The sequence below is a fragment of the Gorilla gorilla genome, chromosome 4, assembly GCF_029281585.2.
Source record: "Gorilla gorilla gorilla isolate KB3781 chromosome 4, NHGRI_mGorGor1-v2.1_pri, whole genome shotgun sequence".
Taxonomy (NCBI): domain Eukaryota; kingdom Metazoa; phylum Chordata; class Mammalia; order Primates; family Hominidae; genus Gorilla; species Gorilla gorilla.
Window position 1 is genome coordinate 23,441,349 of NC_073228.2, and position 15,104 is coordinate 23,456,452.

At 43.8% G+C, this 15,104-nt stretch overlaps 2 protein-coding genes across 4 annotated transcripts in view; one reads left to right on the forward strand and one right to left on the reverse strand.

The window, feature by feature from the left end:
• FAM20A (FAM20A golgi associated secretory pathway pseudokinase) overlaps positions 1–15,104 on the forward strand; it is a 69,149-nt gene that overhangs the window by 46,546 nt on the left and 7,499 nt on the right. For both annotated transcript variants that reach the window (XM_004041101.4, XM_063706151.1), the window contains exons 2-4: positions 3,986–4,170; positions 4,902–4,952; positions 7,504–7,582. In XM_004041101.4, the coding sequence (XP_004041149.2) occupies positions 3,986–4,170; positions 4,902–4,952; positions 7,504–7,582 (315 nt within the window). The remainder of the gene's footprint in view (positions 1–3,985; positions 4,171–4,901; positions 4,953–7,503; positions 7,583–15,104) is intronic.
• PRKAR1A (protein kinase cAMP-dependent type I regulatory subunit alpha) overlaps positions 8,118–15,104 on the reverse strand; it is a 39,560-nt gene continuing 32,573 nt past the window's right edge. For both annotated transcript variants that reach the window (XM_055386986.2, XM_055386985.2), the window contains exon 11: positions 8,118–8,353. In XM_055386986.2, coding sequence (XP_055242961.1) covers positions 8,313–8,353 — 41 coding nt within the window. In that variant the 3' untranslated portion in view covers positions 8,118–8,312. The remainder of the gene's footprint in view (positions 8,354–15,104) is intronic.

The window sequence follows — 15,104 nt, forward strand, 5'->3', positions numbered from 1 at the left end:
TAAAACTTACATGAGGGGCAGTGGCTCACATGTATAATCTCAAGAATTTGGGAGGCTGAGGTGGGAGGATTGCTTGAGGCCAGGGGTTCAAGACCAGCCTAGGCAACAAAGCAAGACTCTATCTCTGCAAAAAAAAAAAAAATTTTTTTTAAATTAGCTGGGATGTGCAGTGCATGCCTGTAGTCCTAACTGCTTGGGAGGCTGAGGCAGGAGGATTGTTCAAGGCCAGGAGTTCGAGGCTGCAGGGAGCTGTGATTGTGCCACTGCACTGCAGCCTGGATGACAGAGCAAGACCCCCATCTCTAAAAACAAACAAACAAAAACACTTGTATGAATAGTTTTCTAGATCTAATAAAAAATATTACTTAGGGTTATTTTTAAAAGAAATAAAAGCATATGCTTAAAATAAGAGCATTCAGCTTTTGAGCCTTTCTGGGAGCAAAGTACGTATTCGTTTTTTATTTCTGAGTACAAATTGCCACAAACTTAGACACTTAAAACAACACCCCATTTGTCCTATAGGTCAGAAGTCTGGAATAATGTTTCAGGCCGTTTTGCGTTGCTATAAAGAAATATCTGGCAAGGTGTGGTGGCTCACGCCTGTAATTCCAGCACTTTGGGTGGCCAAGGTGGGCGGATCACCTGAGGTCAGGAGTTCAAGACCACCCTGGCCAAGATGGTAAAACCCCATCTCTACTAAAAATACAAAATTAGCCAGGCATGGTGGCACGCACCTGTAATCCCAGCTACTCAGGAGGCTGAGGCAGCAGAATCGCTTGAACCTGGGAGGTAGAGGTTGCAGTGAGCCGAGATTGTGCCATTGCACTCTAGCCTAGGCAACAAGAGCAAAACTTCGAAGAAAAGAAAAGAAAAGAAAGGAAAAAGAAAGAAAGAAAGAAGGAAAGAAAGGAAAGAAAGAGAAAGAAAGAAAGAAAAAGAAAGGAGGGAGGGAGGGAGGGAGGGAGGAAGGAAGGAAGGAAGGAAGGAAGGAAGGAAGGAAGGAAGGAAGGAAGGGAAGGAAAAAAGAAATACCTGAAGCTGGGTAATTTATTTTAAAAAAAAAGATGTAATTGGCTCATGGTTCTGCAGGCTGTACAAGAAGCATGCTGCTTCTGGTGAGGGCCTCAGAAAACTTACTCATGGCAGAAGGTGGTAGAGAAAAGGCACATCACATTGGCAAGAGCAGGAGCACGAGAGAGTGAGTGGGGAGGCGCCATATGCCTTTAAACATCCAGATCTCACATGAACTCTGAGCAAGACCTCATTCATCACCAAGGAGATGGTGCTAAGCCATTCATGAGGGACCCACCCCTGTGTTACAATTACCTCCCACCAGGCCCCACCTTCAACACTGGGGACTACATTTCAACATGAGATTTGGAGGGGACAAACATCCAAACCATATCTGATGGTATGACTCATTTTCTGCTAGGATCTCACAAGATTAAAATCAAGGTGTTGGTTGGCTGCATTTTCATCAGCAGCTCAGGGGTCCTCCTTCAAGCTCATTCTCGTTGTTGGTAGAATTCAGTTCCTTGCCCCCATTTCCTTGCTGGCTTCAGCCGGGAAGCATTCTCAGCTCCTCATGGCGGCTCTCTGGTCCTTCCACTTGACCCAACAATAGTGGGTCTTCAAAGCCAACAATAGTGTGTCATATGCTTCTGATGCTCTGGATCTTTTGGACCTCTGATAACAGCCAGAAAAAAACCTTTACTTTCAAGGGCTCATGCGATTCAATCAGACCCACCTTGACAACCTCCCTAAATTCAACAATGCCATGAACGCAGCATAATCATGGAGTGAGAGTGCTTCATAGTCACAGGTTCTGGAAATGAGGGCATGGAACCTTAGAGGCCAGTTTTAGAATCCTGCTTACCATAAAAATCATGTTTTCTTAGAGATACGTGACATGATTTCCCAAAGATTTTCAGTCTTGGGTTACATTCATACAACGAAAACGCCATGAATGGGGGTGGTGATTACTGTATTCTCCTCTGCACTGGGCAATCACGTCTGGGGATATTACACTTAATTCTGGGTGTCAGAAATAGGAGAGAAATGGTGAAGCAAAACTGCCTTAGTCTGTTTGGGGTGCCGTAACCGATACTATAAACTGGGTGACTTGTAAACAACAGAAATGTATGTCTCACAGTTCTGGAGGCTAAGAAGTCCAATACCAGGGTGCTGGCAGATTCCATTTCTGTTGAGGCCTCTTTTCCTGGTTCACAGATGCTGTCTTCTTGCTATAACCTGACATGGCAGAAGGGGTGAGGGGTTTCTCTGGGGTCTCTTTTATGAGGGCATTAATCCCATTCATGAGGGCTACCCTCTCATAACCTAATCACTCCCCAGAGGCCCCACCTCCAATACCATCACCTTGGAAGTTAAAATTTCAACATATGAATTTGAAGGAAACATAAACATTCAGTCCATTGCAATCACTAAGATCACAAATGGATTCAAATCCCTGTGGTATATTTTATTTCCTTCCCCATAATACATCTATTTTTATTTTGATAGAAAAGTAATTTTTTTTTTTTAAGTCAGAGTCTGGCTCTGTCGCCCAGGCTGGAGTGCAGTGGCGCGATCTCGGCTCGCTGCAACCTCCACCTCCTGGGTTCAAGTGATTCTCCTGCCTCAGCCTCTCAAGTAGCTGGGATTACAGGTGTGCACCATCATGCCTGGCTAATTTTTGTACTTTTAGTAGAGACGGGGCTTTATCATTGTTGTCCAGGCTGGTCTCAAACTCCTGACCTCAGGTGATCTGCCTCAGCCTCCCAAAGTGGTAATTTTTAAAACTCTCCACCAATGAGAAAATTGGACACTCCCAAATCTGCCATGTTTGTTTTGTTTTTCACCCCACCCCAGACCCGAGAGGTATACTATTACAGTTTGAGAAATAGGGATATATAGGAACTGCCCCTATAATCCCACCTACCTCTCCCAATCAGCTTTTCCCAGCCAGATGACATCATACTAATTTGCCTTCCCTTCCAACCCAGAGGCCTCCGTCTTCTCATTCAACAGTGCATTTATTCAACCTGCCTCTCTCATCCCCAGATACATCCGTTTCTTGCCTACCTCTCACAGTGCTCATGTTGTCCTTAATGCAGGAGTATCCTCCCTGTCCCCTTCAAGCTAAAACCCCCCCGCCTGCCCCGTTCTTTAGGATCCAGCTGAAGTCTGCCTTCTTCACTGTGGTTGTCCTCAGGCTACTTCATCATAGATTCATCTTTTCCCTTCTCCAAAATGTTAAGGCGTTTCCGTCTGAGCCACATGTTTAGCAGTTGATTTATAACAGCTTTGTATTTTGCTCTGGTTATTTCATAAACATACAACTTGTCTCCTAAATTACAGTCTACATCTCTAAATGGTAGAACCATCTTTTTTATTTTTCTCTTTTTTTCCTGGGGGAAAAGGCTACCCAAGCAGAACAAACAGTAAATGGCTCATTAATTCTTCTTTTCGTTTATAATCTAACTCAGCTTCCAGCCCCACTTAAAGACCTGCACCCTCTCTTCTTTTTATTCTCACCAATTGCCTTCTCTCTTCTATCTTCTGATTCGTTGGAACATAAAATACTGGGAAATGTAAGATAGAGAGTTTTAATGAGAAAGTGCATAAAGAGGCCCACAGTCTCACCCTGAGATCCCAGATTATATGAGGCCCTAGTTTTATTCTTAGCAATCTGCCTTTTTTCCTTCCCAGGATTTGTCCTGGTTTGTAATTAAGTATTTGTGTATGATATTGTATAACTATGTGTGTGTTTTGCTCACTAGAGTGTAAGCCCTCTGAGGGTAAGAAAGGACCCCACAGGTGTTTTGCTCCCCAAGATATCCTAAGCACAGCTTAAAGCCTAGCCCTCATTAGATGCTTAATACACTTGTGGAATAAATGAAAGGATGAATAAAAAACTGCAGACAAGGTATCTTGGTGGGTCTTTGCATTCTTGTTCCTCTAATGAACAACTATCTGGCTCTTTCAGGCGACACAAGATGTACAGAGAGCAGATGAACCTCACCTCCCTGGACCCCCCAATGCAGCTCCGACTCGAGGCCAGCTGGGTCCAGTTCCACCTGGGTATTAACCGCCATGGGCTCTACTCCCGGTCCAGTCCTGTTGTCAGCAAACTTCTGCAAGATATGAGGCACTTTCCCACCATCAGTGCTGGTAAGGTTCATGGGATCAGGCAAGGGGGGACTGACTTTATCCCAGAGAGTCTGGGTAAAGCATCCCAGGCTAGGCTCCAGAGTGGAACATTAGAGGCTTGACACGGACACCTGAGAGAAGAGGAACATATGCATTGATCTTTTTCCCTCTGGAAGAGATCCTATAGCGATAATCTCATCCTGACCCCATAAGGAGGTATGCTGTTGTTTGGTACACCTAAAGGAAGGTGATCGCTACCATTTATTGAGTGTTGCTTTTGAAGCAGGCGACATTCTCTTTCATCCAAAGACCTTATGGCATGGATATTACCATTGCCATTTTACAGACAGGGAAACTGAGACACAGAAAGGTTAAGTAACTTGGCCAAGGACCTAGGGGGTGGAGCTGGAATTCAAACACAGGCCTGCTGATACCAAGTCTGTGCTGTCAAGCACTAAGACAATCTAAGTGACACAGCAAATTATTAGCAGAGACAAAAGCAGACTCAGTCTCCCAGCCAGGTATTGCTGGAGCGCCCACTGAAGGGCTAGAGAGCAGGGGTCTGGGACACAGCAGGGAAGGAGGCTACAGTCTCCTGCGCTCCAAGAGACCTCCCACGGAGTGGTCAAGGGCCCCAGGCTACATCACAGTCTCCCCTCTGGTGATCTGAACCAGAGTCAAGGGACCTCCACGTTGTAGGCTCTCCCAGGAACAAGACTGGAAGTTCTCATTGCCCTTCTCCTCCTTTGCAGATTACAGTCAAGATGAGAAAGCCTTGCTGGGGGCATGTGACTGCACCCAGAGTAAGTGACCTAGCCCCACCCCCACCCAGCCTCTTCACCCTCACAGCTGTGCAAACCCCAAAGCCCACTCCAGTGGCGACCTTGGGCAAGAGTGGAAGGAGCATGGCTCTCTGCCTAACCTCTGAGAACTCAACGTTTCTCCCCATCCACCCACAACAAGAAAAGGCACTTAAGGGGAAGGGTTGTATAGGCCCCGCTGGGCAATGCGTGGCCCAGGAAAAGCATCATCAACATCACTGAGGAGCTCATCAGAAATGCAGAGCCTCACTCTCTTTCTGAATCAGAATCTGAATCTTAAGAAAATCCTCAAGTGATTGGAGCACACTTTCAAATTCAAGAAGCAAATGGTGCCCACTATTGACAAAATATTAGAATCAGCCGGGCTCAGTGGCTCACGCCTGTAATCCCAGCACTCTGGGAGTCCGAGGCGGGTGGATCACTTGATGTCAGGAGTTCGAGACCAGCCTGGCCAACACAGTGAAAACCCGTCTCTTCCAAAAAATATAAAAAGTTAGACGAGCGTGGGAGGCTGAGGCAAGAGATTCACTTGAACCTGGGAGGTGGAGTTTGCAGTGAACTGAGATTGTGCCACTGCACTCCAGCCTAGGCAACACAGTGAGACTCCAGCTAAAAATATATATATATGTGTGTGTATACATATATGTGTATATATATGTGTGTGTATATGTATATATGTGTGTATATGTGTGTATATATGTATGTGTATATATATGTGTGTATATATGTATATATGCATATGTGTGTATATATGTATATATGTATATATGCATAGATGTGTGTATATATGTATACATGCATAGATGTGTGTATATATGTATACATGCATAGATGTGTGTATATATGTATATATGCATATATGTGTATATAGGTATATATGCATATATGTGTATATAGGTATATATGCATATGTGTGTATATATGTAAATATGCATAAATGTGTGTATATATGTATATATGCATAAATGTGTGTATACATGTATATATGTATGTGTATAATGTATATATGTATATATGTGTGTATATATGTATATATGTGTATATGTATATATATGTGTATATATATGTGTATATATATGTATTAGAATCACTGGGGGAGCTTTAAAAAGTGCTCTTGCCTAGCCTCCACCCCCAGGGGTTTTGATTCAAGTTCAGACGGTGAGGCCCAGGTGATTCTAATATAGCCAGAGTTGAGACTCACTAGGATAAGTGATTAATGGCATCAAAAAGCTAGGACTGAGAGTGGCAGAGCTCCCCTCCAGGAGTGCTGTGAGCTGGTTATAGGTGGGTCTGGACCCTGAAGCCTTCAGGCCAGTCATCACCAGCCATGAGTGGCTCCATCCCTTTACTTCAATGTGTGGAACACACATCAGAAATGTCTACATGTGACTACCTCTGATGGAGTGTGTCAAAATGTATTAGTCCATTTTTACACTGCTCTTAAGAAATGCCTGAGACTGGATAATTTATAAAGGAAAGAGGTTTAATTGACTCACAGTTCTGCAGGCTTAACAGGACGCATGGCTAGGAGGCCTCCGGAAACTTATAATCATGGCAGAACGGGGAGGGGAAGCAAGGCACATCTCACATGGTGGCAGGAGAGAGAGGATGCAAAGGGGGAAGAGCCCCTTATAAAACCATGAGATCTCGTGAGAACTCACTATCACAAGAACGGCACAGGGGAAACTGCCCCATGATCCAACCACCTCTCACCGCATCCCTCCCTCAACAATTTGAGATGAGATTTGAGACAAGGGGATTACAATTTGAGACGAGATTTGGGTGGGGACACAAAGCCTAACCATATCACTAAGGTTTGAAAATAAAGGTTTACAGGGCTCCAGGCTTCCCTTTTCTTCAGTTAAGCACCTGCCTTGACCATTTTATAGAACACAAGGTGAGTGAGGTATTGTCCTGACCCTCCAGAACCAGGGAGAGGGTAAGAGAAGTGAGTTCCCCAGGATGCAAAATTTAAGGAAGTAGCACTCCCTGCACCTAAGAAGCACTCACTTGCCAAGCCCTGGTCCCAGCCCAGGTGTACAGTCTTAAGTAGAAAGAGGCATAAACAAACTAGTCTAATATAACAGAAGGCATAAGTAGAATCTACAAAGCTGTAGTTGAAACACAAAGAGGAAAGGGTTCATTCTTCTTAGGAAAACATTCTTCGGGGTTTTCAGTAAATGTCTTCATTGTATTTTTTGCTCTTTTCCCATACCAGCAGAAAATGTACTTTTTTTTTTTTCAAAATGGAGGTCTCACTATGTTGCCCAGGCTGGTCTCAAACTCCTGGGCTCAAGCGATCCTCCCGCCTTCACCTCCCAAAGTAAAAAGTACTGTCTTGAGCCCCTGGACACCGTCACTACAGCCTGACACCATGGCGTTTACCCTGCAGGCTATGGAGAGCACATCCTAGTCTTTAGGGTCTCATTACATAAGAGGAAAGCGAAGTCAGCTGGGCTTATTGAAGGAACAGAGTCACAAGCCTGGGCTGAGGCCCGGAAGCATGGTTAACTCACCCTTCTGCCTTTCACAGTTGTGAAACCCAGTGGGGTCCACCTCAAGCTGGTGCTGAGGTTCTCGGATTTCGGGAAGGCCATGTTCAAACCCATGAGGTAAGTGACTGCCTTCCTCCTTTCCACACCCAGTTGGGGTGGCCCTGGGAAGATTTGGACCAAAAACTAATAAAAGTGACCTAAAGTCTTTCTGCCAGTTATTCAGAGATTCTCTAATCTGCCCAAGCACAGAACTGTTTGGGGTGATGATAATAATAATAATAATTGAAAATACTAAGAGCTTGTCTTTATCAGGCCCTTACTATCATCTATGCCACACAATGACCTAAGTTGTGTCCTTGGTTCACGAGCAAGCTTATGAGCCAGATACTCTTACAATGACCACTTTACAAAGAAACATACTGAGGCTGAAAGAGACCATCTCATCCCAATCTTCCAGCTGCAAACAGTGGACCCAGGATTCAAACCCAGGCATCTGGGTTGCTAAGTTCACACTCCACCACTTTAATTGATCCCCACTTTTTTCCAGGGAAAGCACTCTCTTTTTGACATCAAAAAGTTTACAGACTTGTATACCACAATACTTGTTTCAACTGAAAAACTAGACAATCAAGAAAGGCTACTAGGAAGTCAATTACATGTTTACATTAATTTATATTTTATTCATAACAACAGCAACTACATGCCTTGAAAATTTTGTAAAACATATAGATGAGTGAAATAATATGTATTTAGTCCTTAGACAGAGCTTGGTGTGAGTTTGGGTTTCTGGCCCCCAAAGGATCTGCAGCCCACAGGTTAGGGTCTCCTGGAGTTGGGCCCCAGTGCCTTAGCCCAGGGGAATGCTCCTCCATGAGATGATGAGGTGACCTGCAGAAAAGAAAATCACCCCAAGAGGGGCCATGTTACCCAAGTCATGCTTTCCTCCAGAATGTGCTTCTTCCAGTGGAATACAATTAGACTGGCAGATTCCAAACCTTCAGCCATTCAAGGGGAGGCCCATTGAAAGCCCCAGTAGATGGTTCTAAGGGCAGGGCCTACTTGAATAAGCACCGAATAAAGAGTTTCAGTCCCAACTGCTTTGGCAAAAGCACCTCCTTAAAGAAGGGGTTGGAGTGGATCAGCTGCATGTTAGATTCACTTAAGGAGGCTTTAAAAATCCTTATGCCTGAGTCCCACCCTCAGGGAGTCCAGTGGACTGGACAGAGCTCTGGGAGCTCTCCCTGTGATCCCAAGGCCCAGGCAACCTTGAGAACCACTGCCGTATAAAGAGTTCCTCTGCTGGGCACGATGGCTCACACCTGTAATCCCAGTACTTTGGTAGGCCAAGGCGGGTGGATCACCTGAGGTCAGGAGTTCGAGACCAGCCTGGCCATCATGGTGAAACCCCATCTCTACCAAAAATACAAAAATTATCCAGGTATGGTGGTGCGTGTATGTAGTCTCAGCTACTCGAGAGGCTGAGGCAGAAGAATCTCCTGAACCCAGGAGGAGGAGGTTGCGGTGAGCTGAGATCGCACCACTGCACTCCAGCCTGGGCAACAGAGGGAGACTCTCTATCTTAAAAAAAAAAAAAAAAAAAAAGTTCCCCCATTTTTCCTATGTGAAAGATCCAAAATCCTAGTTGTTAGATCAACTTAAAATTCTCCAGAAATGTACATGAGACAATTGAATTTCTGCTTATATTTATATTGATTTTAAAATCCCATCATATAAAACAGTATATAGATTTAGAAATATTGCTTTTGTTCTCCCACTGTAGATTTTACTTGTCAAAAATTTGGGGAATTTGTTGTCATCATCACTTAGAGTCAAGTTGGGGGTGAATGTCAAATCAATATTAACTTATTTCCCCACTCCCCTCCCCCATCACCACCATCAACCCATTGTAACCAGTTACACTAGGCAGTAAAACCAGCGCAAAGGCAAGTCATTCCAGGTTAACGTATCTGTCCCAAACAAAATAAAGTCGTTGACTAACTATGCCAGGACTTGAATATAGAGACTCCTTTCCAAGGGACAATTTCAGGAGAGACCTCTTCTTGTATTCAGACATATAGAGTACTAAAATATGTAAATAAATACATTGTGTCTCTTTGAAATGAGAGCTATAACAGCAAATACACATGGCAATTAGCAGAGGTTCCACGAGTAGACATGTGACTCTTTGGCACAATGCTCAGCTGAACACGAGAGCCACCAGTGAGGTTCTGGTTGTTATAGAGTTTAAATTATTGTTACAGTTAGTCGAGCACATATAATATATACTCAAAAGACAGCCCCAGTTAGAGAGAGGCAACCTAAGGAATACTGATAGAGAAACAGGAGATGTTAATGAGAAGCATAAAAGTAATGATAAATCTGCAAATGCACCACAAATCACCAGGTCCATAGATTCTGTTCTCCGAGCAAAATTTTTATGTGGCACAATAGGGTGTCTCTAATTTTTTTTTTTTTTTTTTTTTGAGATGGAGTTTTGCATTTGTTGCCCAGGCTGGAGTGCAGTGGCGCTATCTCGGCTCACTGCAACCTCGGCCTCCCAGGTTCAAGCAATTATCCTGCCTCAGCCTCCCAAGTAGCTGGGATTATAGATGTGTACCACCACACCTGGCTAACTTTGTATATTTAGTAGAGACAGGGTTTCACCATGTTGGCCAGGCTGGTCTTGAACTCCTGACCTCAGGCAATTCCCCTGTCTTGGCCTCCCAACGTGCTGGGATTCCAGGCATGAGCCAATGCACCTGGCCGGATGTCTCTCATTTTTTAAAACTGGAAGCTAATATGCAATGGATGAGCTCCACTCTCAGTTCTTTTGTATCAGGGAGGAAAAACTGCTAGAACCTGTAGCATTTCCTTTGCAGGAAAATAAATTAACATAACGCACAGCCTAATACATCTCTGCCTCGTCAGTTAAAACAAATACAGGCAGGCCGGGCACGGTGGCTCACACCTGTAATCCCAGCACTTTGGGAGGCTGAGGCGGGCAGATCACGAGGTCAGGAGATCAAGACCATCCTGGCTAACACGGTGAAACACCGTCTCTACTAAAAATACAAAAAATTAGCCGGGCATGGTGGCGGGTGCCGGTAGTCCTAGCTGCTCGGGAGGCTGAGGCAGGAGAATGGCATGAACCGGGGAGGCGGAGCTTGCAGTGAGCCAAGATCGAGCCACCACACTCCAGCCCAGGCGACAGAGCGAGATTCTGTCTCAAAAAAAAACAAAAAAAACAAAAAACAAATACAGGCATAGCTCGCTGTATCTGCGTTTCACTTTATTGTACTTTGCAGATACTAGGTTTTATACAAAGTGAAGGCTTGTGGCAACCCTGCATCAAGCAAGTCTATTGGTGTCATTTTCCCAACAGCATGTGCCCACTTCGTGTCTCTGTGTCACATTTGGTAATTCTCACAATATTTCAAACTTTTTTTTTTTGAGACAGAGTCTCACTCTGTTGCCCAGGCTGGAGTGCAATGGTTCAATCTCAGCTCGCTGCAACCTCCGCCTCCTGGGTTCAAGCAATTCTCTTGCCTCAGCCTTCCAAATAGCTGGGACTAAAGGCACCGCCCACCACACCTGGCTAATTTTTGCATTTTTAGTAGAGACGGGGTTTCACCATGTTGGCCAGGCTGGTCTCGAACTCTCGACCTCAGGTGATCCGCCCACCTCAGCCTCCCAAAGTGCTGGGATTATAGGCGTGTGCCACCATGCCCAGCTAATTTTTTCTATTTTTAGTAGAGATGGGGTTTCACTGTGTTAGCCAGGCTGGTCTCGAACTCCTGGCCTCAAGTGATTGCCAACCTTGGCCTTCCAAAGTGCTAGGATTACAGGTGTGAGCCACTGCGCCTGGCCTAAATGTGTGTTCTGACTGCTCCAACAACTTGCTGTTCCCCCAGTCTCTCCCAGTCCTCAGGCCTCCCTATTCCCTAAGACACAACAATATTGAAATGAGGCCAGTTAGTAACCCAACAAGGGCCTCTAAGTGTTCACATGAAAGGAGGAGTGTCATATCTCTCACTTTAAATGGAAAGCGAGAAATTATTCAGGAGGCTAGTGAGGAAGGCACGTTGAAAGCCAGTAAGCCAAAAGCTAAGCTTTTTGTGCCAGTTAGGCAAGTTGTGAATGCAAAGGAAAAGTTCTTGAAGGAAGCTAAAAGCGCTGCTCCACTAAACACGAATGATAAGAAAGCAAAACAGCCTCATTGCTGATATGGAGCAAGTTTAAGTTATCTGGATAGAATATTAAACCAGCCACAGCATTCCCTTAAGCCAAAGCTTAATCCAGAGCAGGGTTCTAACTCTCCTCAATGAAGGCTGAGACAGGTGAGAAAGCTGCAGAAGAAAACTTGGAAGATAGCAGAGGTTGGTTCACCAGGCTTAAGGAAAAAAGCCATCTCCATAACATAAAAGTACAAGGTGAAGCAGTAAGTGCTGATGGAGAAGGTGCAGCAAGTTATCCAGAAGATCTAGCTAAGATCATTGATGAACGTAGCTACACTAACAATAGATTTTCAGTGTAGATGAAACAGCCTTCTATTGGAAGAAGATACCATCTGGGACTTTCCCCATAGCTAGAGAAGAAAAGTCAATGCCTGACTTCAAAGATTCAAAGGACACACATGTATACATATGTAACAAACCTGCATGTTGTGCACATGTACCCTAGAACTTAAAGTATAATAAAAAAAATAATAATAATAATGATAAAGATTCAAAGGACAGGCTGACTCTCTTGTTAGGTGATAATGTCGCTGGGAACTTAAGTTGAAGCCAATGCTCAATTACCATTCAAAAAATCCTCAGGCCCTCAAGAATGATGCTAAATTTACTCTGCCTGTGCTCTAAATGGAGCCACAAAGCCTGGATGACCACACATCTGTTAACAGCATGGTTTACTGAATATTTTAAGCCCACTGTTGAGACCTTACTGCTCAGGGAAAAAAGAAAAAACAAAAGATTCCTTTCAAAATATCACTGCTCATTGGTAATACACCTAGTCACTCAAGAGCTCTGCTGGAGATGTCCGAGGAGACTAATGTTGTTTTCATGCCTGCTAACACAACATCCATTCTGCAGCCCACAGATCAAGGAGTCATTCTAACTTTCAAGTCTTACCATTTTTTTTTTTTTTTGAGACGGAGTCTCACACTCTCGCCCAGGCTGGAGTCCAGTGGCTCAATCTCAGCTCACTGCAGCTCCACCTCCCGGGTTCATGCCATTCTCCTGCCTCAGCCTCCCGAGTGGCTGGGACTACAGGCGCTGGCCACCATGCCCGGATAATTTTTTGTATTTTTAGTAGAGACAGGGTTTCACCGTGTTAGCCAGGATGGTCTTGATCTCCTGACCTCGTGATCTGCCCGCCTCGGCCTCCCAAAGTGCTGGGATTATAGGCGCGAGCCACCGCACCCAGCCAAGTCTTACAATTTAAGAAATACGTTTCATAAGGCTATAGCTGCCACAGTTAGTGATTCCTCTGATGAACCTGGGCAAGGTCATTTGAAAACCTTCTGGAAAGGAGTCTCCATTCTAGACGCCATTAAGAAAATTTGTGATGCATGGAAGGAGGTAAAAATATCAACATTAACAGGAGTTTATAAGAAGATTGATCTCAATCCCCATGGATGACTCTGAGGGGTTCAAGACTTCAGTGGAGAAGGTAACTGCAGATGTGGAAATAAAAGAGAACTAGAATTAGAAGTGGAGCCTGAAAATGTGACTGAATTGTTGCAACTGCATGATCAAACTTGAACAGATAGAATTGCTTCTTTTTTTTTTTTTTTTTTTTTGAGATGGAGTCTTGCTCCGTTGCTCAGGCTGTAGTGCAGTGGCACAATCTCGGCTCACTGCAACCTCTGCCTCCTGAGTTCAAACAATTCTCCTGCCTCAGCCTCCCAAGTAGCTGGGACTACAGGCATGCGCCACCATGCCTGGCTAATTTTTTGTATTTTTAGTAGAGACAGAGTTTCACCGTGTTAGCCAGGATGGTCTCAATCACCTGACCTTGTGATCCGTCCACCTCAGCCTCCCAAAGTGCTTGGATTACAGGCATGAGCCACCGCACCCGACCAATAAGGAGTGGCTTCTTATGGATAAGCAAAGAAAGTGGTTTCTTGAGATAGAATCTACTTCTGGTGAAGACGCTGTGAACATTGTTGAAATGGCCACAGAGGATTTAGAATATTATGCAAACTTAGTTGATAAAGCAGCAGCAGGCTTTGAGAGGACTGACTTCAGTTTTGACAGAAGTTCTACTTTGGGTAAAATGCTATCAAACAGCATTGCGTGCTACAGATACATCTTTTGTGAATCAATGCAGCAAACTTCATTGCTGTCTTATTTTTAAAAGTTGCCACAGCCTCACCAACCTTCAGCAACCACCACCCCAGTCAGTCAGCAAAAAGATTATGACTTGCTGAAGGCTCAGATGAGTGTTAGCATTTTTTAGCAATAAAGTGCTTTTTCCATTAAGATGTATACATTTTTCAGACATAATGCTATTGCATATTTATTGGACTCCAGTATAATAAAACATAACTTTTCTATGCCTTGGGTGGGGAACTAAAAAATGTGCATGAATGACTTTATTGCCATATTTGCTTCATTGTGGTGGTCTAGAAGCAAACCTGCAATATCTCCAAAGTGTGTCTATACAAAAATTGTTCCAATTAGCCAGCTTTTTTCCCAAATACAGTGCAAAACCCTCCAACATTCAGTGACAGGACCAATTTTATCTATTTTTATACCATAACACAGTGTAATCTACATTTTTATAAAATTCAGTCCAAACTCTAAAATACTATCATTTTAAAATGTATTTCTTGAAAAAGTATGTGCTTTGTATTTTTCTGTAAGTAATTTAAGGTGAACACCATTTTTTTCTGATTAAAGAGAGAATGTAGAACTTTAACTTTGGAAAATATACATTAGGAACATAAAGATTTATATTTTTAAAATGTAATGTATACAATATAATGTACAATGAGACGTGCATTAGTGCTTCTCAAAGTATGAGAAGCACTGATCCAAAGTAAAAACAACCTTTGAATTTAAAATTACTTCTTATCTTACGTCATACAAAAATGAGAAAATGTTTTAGAAGCCCCTAAGAGGTGTCTGAAAGATGATATGTTCCTACAGATGGGACTCAGGAATTAAAACGAGACTGGGAAGAGGGATTGTCCCTGCTAGCCTGGACATCCAGTGATGATGATGAGAAGCTGGCCAGGCCTGAGCACGGAGGGTTGTGCTGTAACTGTGGCTGCACCTTTTAAAATAGAATCTCTACTTTTGGCAGCACCTCACTGTGGTTTCCAGGACTTGTGTTTGTTGGCAAAATACGCAACACAGTTTAAATTGCCAGTGCTTCTTATTTATAGATTTCTGCAACATTACGTTTATTTACATTTAAATCGCCTTGCAGTCGTTATAACAGTCCCACACAGTGGATTATAAAATTATTCGAAGATCATCATCCTTCCATGTTTATTAGCCTCGAGGCAAAGTCAGCCTAGAGGCCAGAACTCACACCACAAGGCCCTTAATGATTAAAAAGCACTTTCATGAATGTACACACCCAGCAGGCCCCACCACTCTCAGGCAGCCTGGCACTTTTCAGGAATTCATTA